Source organism: Hyaena hyaena, unplaced genomic scaffold, assembly GCF_003009895.1.
Source record: "Hyaena hyaena isolate Hyena2069 unplaced genomic scaffold, ASM300989v1 scaffold_413, whole genome shotgun sequence".
NCBI lineage: Eukaryota > Metazoa > Chordata > Mammalia > Carnivora > Hyaenidae > Hyaena > Hyaena hyaena.
In genome coordinates this window covers 999,582-1,008,732 of record NW_024081047.1, presented here as the reverse complement: position 1 = coordinate 1,008,732, position 9,151 = coordinate 999,582, and the positions used below count along the sequence as shown (strand labels likewise).

General features: G+C 35.9%; 1 protein-coding gene across 1 annotated transcript in view; it reads left to right on the top strand.

Annotated features, from left to right (window-relative positions):
* Positions 1 to 9,151, top strand: part of MYCBP2 (MYC binding protein 2) — a 280,386-nt gene that overhangs the window by 43,714 nt on the left and 227,521 nt on the right. The window contains exon 4 of the mRNA XM_039252458.1: positions 5,630 to 5,783. Coding sequence (XP_039108389.1) covers positions 5,630 to 5,783 — 154 coding nt within the window. The remainder of the gene's footprint in view (positions 1 to 5,629; positions 5,784 to 9,151) is intronic.

Here is a 9,151-nt window from a genome sequence, read left to right as displayed (position 1 = left end):
TCTCTCTCTCTCTCGGAAATAAATAAAAAACATTTAAAAAAGTTTCTTTTAAATGTGTATCTGGGTATCTTTCACATGCAAATTTCTGAAAGGGCGGAGGGGGGATGGGCATGGAGAAGGGCACTCATGGGGATGAGCACTGGGTGTTATATGGAAACTAATTTGACAATAAACTATTTGTAAAAAATAAATAAATAAATAAATAAATAAATAAAATAAAAAGGACTTGGAACACCTGGATGACTCAGTTGATTAAGCATCCGACTTCTGCTCAGGTCATGATTTCAATGGATCGTGGGTTTGAGCCTCACTTCAGGTGCTGTGGTGACAGCCCAGAACCTGGAGCCTGGTTAAGATTTTGTTTCTCCCTCTCTCTCTGTCTCTCCACTACTTGCACTCTGTCTTTCAAAAATAAACATTAAAAAAAAAAAAGACTTTTCTTACCCCCACCTAAGTGCTTCATATTAAGTTCTTTACCTAAAACATAGTTTTTACCCAGCTCAAACCATCTTTCACTATCTGACTTCCAGATCCCCTATAGTGTTCCATACTTTATGACTACATAGTTTTTTGGATTTTAGGGGTTTTTTTGAGAGAGAAAGAGAGAGAGTGAGAGAGAAAATATCTTAAGCAGGCTTCACGCTGAGCATGGAGTCCAACACCAGGCTCACTGTGAGATTATGACCTGAGCCAAAACAAGAGCTGGTTTTTTAACTGACTGAGCCACCCAAGTGCTCCTATAATTACATAACTTTTAAAAGTTATTGTTAGGATTTATACTTCCCTTTCAGTCTTATTTGAGGCTCATCATGCCATGTGTTTTGTTAAAAGATATAGACTTACATAGACTTACTTAATTTACTTTTTAAGTTTATTTGCTTCTAAATTCTTTGTGAGTTATAGCAAGCATTAGATTAAGCCTTGGGAACAAAATGATAAGACACGGTCTCTACCCTCAAGAAAGTTATGTCTGGTAGGGATACCAGGCATGCCCAGTGACTTAAGGATTACTAGGGCATGCTGGGTGTAGTGGAACACTTTGGGTATGGATGCAGCACTGACTGTAGATGCACTTTTAGGCATCATTACAGAAGTACATGTGGTCTCTTTTTGGCTAGAGTGGAGTAGCTGAATAGGCAAGAGGCTGAGAGCAGAAGCTAGATCGTGAAGGGCCTTCTGTGTCATGCACCCACTTTCAGATTTTGTCTTGTGATTTGGAAATATTGAAGATTTCAAGCAAGAGAGGTTGATCAGACTTGTGTTTTAGTAAAGTTAATTGGGTCCTAGTAAGACAAACCATAGAGTGTGAGGTTAGAGCAGAGGGATCAGTGGGCAGCTATTGCAGTTGTCCAGGAAGCATTACTGAGAGTTGGTAGTGATGGTGTTTGGGATACAGGAAATGTTAAGGAAGCGGAATTGACAGGAATTGGTAATTAGTTGATTATGAAGGCTGCAAGAGAAAGTGGAACCAAAACATACTTTTGAAATTTCTGGGTGGCAATGTCATTTACTACAAGAGGGGACCTGGAGGAGAAGCAGTGCTTTGTTGGAATGGTGATGATGTTTAGTTCTGGCCGCACTGAGTTTGAGGTACCTGTGAGGTGTCCTGTGTGTACTACATAGGGCTGAAGTTCCAAAGAAAGGTCCCAGCTAAAAATAGAGATTTGGGAGCTGTCACAGTGTAGGGAAAGGTGAAATAAAATTCTTTCAGAGATAAGATAAGGGTGGGATCAAGAGCATTGCTTAAAAATTTAGTTTTGAAAAGTTGTAAGAACGATTTTAGGTGTAACAAGAAAAGAAGAAGATGGTAGTAGTCATAGATAAATTTGTATGTTAGAGGATACTACGTAGACATTTCACACCCAGACCTTTTGAGAAGCAGAATTCTTCCTCTTCTTTTTGTCCTCTTCCTCCTCTGCTGCTCTTCCTCCTCCCTTCCTTTTGGTCCCCTCTAGATTTTTATTTTTCATTATTTGTAAATGTTGTCTCTAACAAATACTTGCTTTATATAAAAAATTCTGAAAGGCACTGTACTTCCCTCGGTGGTAATATATAAACCTACTTTTGGTTTCCTCTGGAATTTTTTCAAATGGATCCTGGAAGTATTAGAATGGATTCTAGGACTTTAAAAAATTATTAATGTATAGTTGACATACGGTGTTGTACTGGTTTCAGGTGTACAATATAGTAATTCAATAATTCTGTATATTTTGAAATGTTCAAGATGATAAGTGTAGTCACCATCTGTTACCACACAACATTATTACAATATTATTGATGATATCTCCTATGCTGTACTTTTCATCTTCAGGACTTGCTTATTTATAACTAGAAGTTTTTACTTTCTAATCCCCTTCATCTGTTTTGCGCCCCCACCCCTCACTCCATCCCTTTCCTCTAGGACTTCTTAATAGAACTAGATAAAATTTCTAAGGGCAAAGAGTCTATTATTGCATCTAAATGTGATTTAACTGAACTTTTATGCTCATACTTGTTAGTGAAATAATAAAATCACTTTTGGAAATATATGATTTGACGACAGCAAAATAAAACCTTGAAAGACTCATTACTGTCATTTTTCTTTGGCCAGGCATACTTTTATATCACTTTTCCCAGCAGTGACATTGGATTGGCTGTATCCGATAGTTATTTGGGTTTTGTGTTCCTTTAAGTTTAATAGAGAGCCTTCAGGATTTAATTATTTGAAAGCAGCTGTAAAGGGAAAATTCAGTAAATTTAAAAAAAGGTTATTTTCTGAAGAGAAGTGGAAGACTGTGTTGGGTCGTTAGTCATGGTTTTTCATTGAAAGTACTGAAGCTTAGTGTGTTTTGTTACTATAATCAACTACTCTATTTAAAAGTCACATTTATTTATATTCCTAATTATAAAGGCAGCACATATTGTAGATAGTTTGAAAAATGCAGAACATTTTTTACAAAGAAAAAGTAGAAATTAAAAATTAGAAATCCTTCTTAAAATCCTATATACTCACTATAAACATATATATACACATTAAAATATATTATTTCTGCACAAATGAAATCATACTCTATTTGCTGTGCTATATTTTTTCTCCTTATACTCTTCCTTCCTAATATTGAGTGAGGAGAAAATATAGTATGTTCTCAGTGACAGTAAGATAGAACTTAGGGTGTAAAGTATGATTTCAAAGTTCATACATATGGTAAAATACTCTCAGCCAAACCTCAAAAACAGCAAACAAACAAACAAACTTATTTCACGAAATCTTTTGTTCCTGTGCTCAATAATTCAAAACTAAATATGATTGGAAAACTTGAAGTTGATTTTTATTTTGTTGTGTATTGAAAACATATCAATATTATGGAAACAAATTATTTTCCCCCTTATTAAAAAATTTTTTTATGAAGTAAGGTACAGATGAGTAGTGAGAATCTACAGTGGTTAACCCAGACAGACGGGTAATTTCTCTCTCCTGATCATTTGACTAACATTTTATGGGTATATCTCATAAAAACCAACAAGTGCTCTGTTCTTAAGCAGCATACCTGAGTTGCCTATTTTCATACATTTGTTATTACGCCCTGAACTGACCAGAAAGACAACTCAGGAACTTGTTCAGTAAGTAGCATCTCTCTTTTTGGTAGGTTCAGTACTTTCTCTGTTACCTTTGGAATCTTACTTGTATAAATAAACCGTAGCTAAAAATGTTATCTGTGAAGAGTCTTCTTTGAACTTTGAAAAGTCATGATTGGTAGCAGTAGAATAAGCATTCTTGAAGACTGAAAGGGTAAAGTAGTCTCCCATTGGCCTGAGAATAGAGCCCCATATTTTGTGCTTAGGAGATCATTGAGTTCAGATTCATTTCCTTGAATAGAAATCTTGAACAGCATGTTTTTATTTTCTAGTCTGTTTTAGGAAAACAAACTGTCAACTGGAAAACTTTCCCTGCTTAGTGCTTTTAATCAGTTGAAACTCTATACAGGCCACTTCTGCAGTCTTAATATAATTAAGTCTGCTAGGATTTTAGATGACTTCTCTAAAGACAGTCCTACTAGTTATTTTGACTTCTCAGTTATATCTGTATTCTTCAGAAACCTTGCAAATGATCATTGGAACTGCAACTGACTTGCCTGCAACTGATTTGACCACTGTCTGGAAAATACATTTCTGAGTTACAGTGGTTTTTAGCACATAGCTGAGAGTAATTAAACAAATATTTATTATATGCCTATCATGTGCCAGGCACTTGGTTAGCCACAAGACATACTAAGCCAGCTCAGACAAGCTCCTTGTCTATAAGGAGACAACAGGAAGAAGCAAATAAGAATAGTCAGCTACACTATAATATAATAAATGCTATAACAGAGGTCTCGACTAGATAAGAGTCATGTACAAGGTTCACTTACCTTGTTAGAGTGTAAATTCTTAGAGGACAGGGGCTACTGTGATGTGTATCTTCATATCTCCTATAGTGAATTGCACAAAATAAGTGTTTAAGAAATGTTTATGTTCATCACACTTCTCTGTCAATCTTTAGTTACAGATTGATCTTTTGCTAGATGCTGACTAAGTCAGATTGATCCTGATCAGGAATGATAAGATAATGAAAGTAAAAATAGCAGTGATCTTTTTGGTAGGCAGTTTTTTGTTGTTGTTGTTTTGTGATTAAACCCTGTAAGAAAAAGGAACATCATCAGTAAATAATAATATTGTGATTGTACCATTATAGAAATGGCTAAGATGAAAAACTCTTTTATCTCTTCATTATATGAGTTATAATGACTTTTTTCCTGGGGTCATAAGTAACAGTTAACATGACTTTTAACAAAAGAATGCTGATTTATACTTGAGCACAGCCAAATGAACTTTTAATTTAATAGAGTTTATTTTTTCTGAGTGAATGTAACCTAGTATCTAGTTCATTGTTAAAATTTTCATGATATTTTATTATAGCTTCCTTTGTGCTATAAGTACTTTTAAAATAGTGACATTGTGGGGCACCTGGGTGGCTCAGATGTTTGAGTGTCTGACTCTTGATTCTGGCTCAGGTCATTATCCCAGGGCCGAGAGATGAGTGTGGAACCTACTTAAGATTCTCTCTCTTAATGTGCTCTCTCTCTCTCTCTTTCTAAAATTAAAAAAAAAATAAAATAATGCCATAATTTTTAACCTCCCATAAACTAGATGGTTTTCTGTATCTTGAAATTAAATGTCGGGGTGCCTGGGTGGCTCAGTCATTTAAGCGTCCGACTTCGGCTCAAGTCATGATCTCACAGTCCCTGGGTTCGAGCCCGCGTTGGGCTCTGAACAGCTCAGAGCTTGGAGCCTGCTTCAGATTCTGTGTCTCCCTCTCTCTCTGCTTCTCCCCTGCTTGCTCTCTGTCTGTCTCTCAAATAAAATAAAGACAAAAAAAAATTTTTTTTAAGAAATTATATGTCATGGGTGGCTGTGTTTTGCTTTTTTATGTATTTCTTTTTGTTTTTGGCTCATAAATATTACAGGATTAATCATTTGCTGTGGAAATAAGCTGTACTGGTTAAACTGCCTGGAAAGTGTTACTAGCTTATCTGTTAAAAGATGTGTGCGTGTGTGTGTGTGTGTGTGTATATATGTATATATATATATATTCTTTTTTCATCTTAAACAGATCATTGAGGTTGGCCTTTGTGAAGTTTTTGAATTGATTAAGGAGACGCGGTTTTCTCATCCATCCCTGTGTCTGAGGAGTCTACAGGCCCTGCTTAACGTGCTTCAGGGTCAGCAGCCAGAAGGCCTCCAGTCAGAACCCCCGGAGGTCCTAGGTGAGAGCTCTGGGACACTGAATGAAGTCTTTAAATGTGAATAGCTTCTCTTATGAAGCATAGACAGCAGCCTGTAATGCAGTTTTTGTTTTTTAATTATGGTATTGAAACAGCAGCAATATAAATTTTAAGGTATTTTGCTATGTCCTACTGGAGTTCCAGTTTAAGAGTTTTAGTTCACACATAGACCTTTCTTGGTTATTGTGATGATGGGGAAGAAGCAAAACATCAATCCTTGGAACCGGAAATAATCCAAGTGTTATAAGTCACTATTAACTTAAATCGTTCTTGTTAAAACTTTGGTTGAAATAGCTAACACTGACTTTCTCTAACTTTGTGTTCTGGATAGTTAAAGAAGTGGGAAGAGAGCAAACAAATGCTACCAACCCAAAACAGCACAATTACTTTCCAAACAGGGCATTTCTTTGGTATGCATTATAACTAAAAATCAATTTTTGTTATAGATTACGCTTTTGAATTAGTAGCAACTTCCATTAAGTAAATATGTTTGCTTTTTAGTAAACTGTATTTGAATTTTCCGAATGCATGCCTTTCTTGTTATTGATGCAGTTTCAACACATAATCCTGTAAAGAAGTTAAGAGCTCTTGAGGAATAGAAATAGAGATGGAAGCATAAGTTTGAAATTGGCTCATTGATTTTTTTCTGATGCTAGCCATGGGCCTTGAAAGTCTAGATTTTTCTAAATCTCAAGCATCAGTTCATATCACATTCATATGGGCCCTACCCTCAGAGTCTCTGATTCAGTAGATTTGGCATGGGGCCCAAGGATTTGCGCTTAGAATAAGTTTCTGGGTGATGTGCCAGTGATGCTCATTTGAGGACCACACTAGTGATCTGGACTAGAGTTTGAGCTTTTTTCTTTCTACTTGGCTATTTGGTGTTTATTAGACTCACATGTGAGAATCTAATTACATGTCATACAGGTTTTGTTTTGGTGTTTGGTTTGTGTTTTTTTGGCGGTGAGGGGGGTGGTGTTACATGGTGATTAGTTTTTGTGTTTGAATTTTTTTGTTTGGTTTAGTCGGGGAGGAGAGTGCTTGCCATGAAAACAAGCTGAGGATTTAAAAACACAATACCCTCCCCCACCCCGTGTTACTAAACACTACTACTAAATAAAAGCTGTCATATGGTAAGAAGCAGGCACCTTGTTGATTACTGTTATGGTAACACAAGTGATCGTATTACTATTGTGATACTTACTTGGCATCACAGCATCTTAACCAAAGCTTTTATTTATTTAATTGAGTATATATAAGGATATTTTGTTGTTATTAGCTCTAGTTTGTTAATTGACAAATAATTGAAATATTTAAAATAACCACTAAAACCTGCATATCCTATTTATATCCTATTTATTACTTTGAACAACATGATAATCATTTCTTTTTCCTCGATCCTCTACCATTTGATCTTTTATCAGTTGTTACACACCATGTTTTGTATCCATTCTATGTGTAAATACTCCCTTTCCTTTATTCTTTTCAAAGTAGATCTTGTTCTTAGTACTGGTTTTGAAATTATAACGTGTACTTTAGTTTAATCATCTTAAGTCAAAACTTTCATCTGATTAATTTGTCTTTTTTATTTTCTTGTTAACAGTTTCAAATACTGATATACTTCTTTGGTTTCTCTTTTGACCTTTCAATGCTTACTTCCTATCTCTTCCCTGCTTTGACTTATTTTTCTATTGAGGGATTTAACATCACTTTATATATCTTATTTGACATGGTTTAATTAGCTCAAAGATGTAATTTGGCTCTTTAAATTCCTATTGAAATCTGTGTTTTTTCCTTTGATCTGATAGCATAATCACATTATGCTTTTTTTCCCATCTTATTCATGAAAATATATGTATATATGTATCATTCTCACTGTTGGGATAGCTTGATGATTATGGTACACCAAGCTTCTTCTCTTAGCAAATGGATTTTGATTTAGAAGTTGTCTAGTTTAAAAAAATCATTCTTATATCTTTCTGTTCAATTTAAGGTTGGAATGTATGTTCTTAAGTATTCACTGAAATGTAATAGTATGTCCTGTGTTCTGTGCTAAGAGCATACAGTTCAGGGACGATCAGTACCGACATTGTTGCTGTTATTTGGGACTTAGCATCAGATGGTCGGACACTTGTGTGATTGCAGGTGTGGGTAAATAGGATGGGGGAAAGGAGAGGATGTTCTGGGAGCCTAGAATAGGCCTCCTTAAAGATGTGATATTGGTGAGTTGAAGGATGAGTAGGAAGGAGTTAACTGAATTTCTAGGCAGAAAGGACAGTATGTAGTAAGTCTCTGAGGCAGAAAGGAGACTGAACAAAGATTGGTTAGGATGTGGAGAGTGAAGGGAGAGTGAAGGGAGGGAGGGCTTTGCCATAGGTGAGGAGGGAGACCGGGACTAGATCATGTGGAGCTTCACAGGTCATGTTAAGGGAACCTGGGTAAGGATTTCTAGGAGAAATGGAAAGTCACTCACTATCTCCTCATGGTTAAAAAAAAGTTCTTAAATTTTAAAGCCCTTATGTATTATTTTCTTCCATTGAATCTAACTTTTTTTTAATGGCATATATTCTTAGTCTTGTTTGCCAAAGTACTACCACAGTCTAGATTAGTTTCTCATGCACAGGAAGAATTCAGTGAATATTTGCTGAGTAATGAAAAGATGAAGGGGCAGAAGGAGAATGATAAAGGAAGGATGGACAGATGGAGAAAGGGTTGATGAAAGGATGAGGGCAAAGGATAGTTGGAGGGAGGCACCAAAGGAAGGTTAAATGAAAGAAGGGAAAGATTGAAGGATGTATAGGCAAGTGAAGAAAAGGAGGAGAATAGAAAGAAGGCAGAGGAGCAGGAACGAATTAACAAAGGAGCAAATGGATTTTAAATAGAAAATCAGATTTTTTGTTTAAAAATTCTCTTTGGATATAAAGGGACAAAAGTGAAGGTGAGAGCTAATTTATGAACACTTTTTAGTAGTCTGATTAATAGGTGGTGATAGAGAGCATAGTTTGGGAAGATGGTCATGAGATAGAGAAAGTAGAGGAATTAGGAGGCGAAAGTGACAGGGCTTACTAGGGATGGGATACATGGGAGATGAGGGATGGACAGAGGAGGGCTAGCTTTCTGTGAGTTAACTAATAAACTAAAAGCTTTTAGTTTTTGGAGAGTTGTAGTATACAAATTCTCTTTTTCTTTCTCTTGCTCTCTTTTCCCTCTCCTTTTCTTCATCTTCCTCAAGTTTTCTTTTTCTGACTCTTTCTTTCTCTCTCTTGAGTGTTCACTTTCTAAGGATTTTCAAATTCCTCTTCCCTTCTGCAGAAGAAATGCCTAGAGGTCTGTTGATTCAGTCTTAGGCA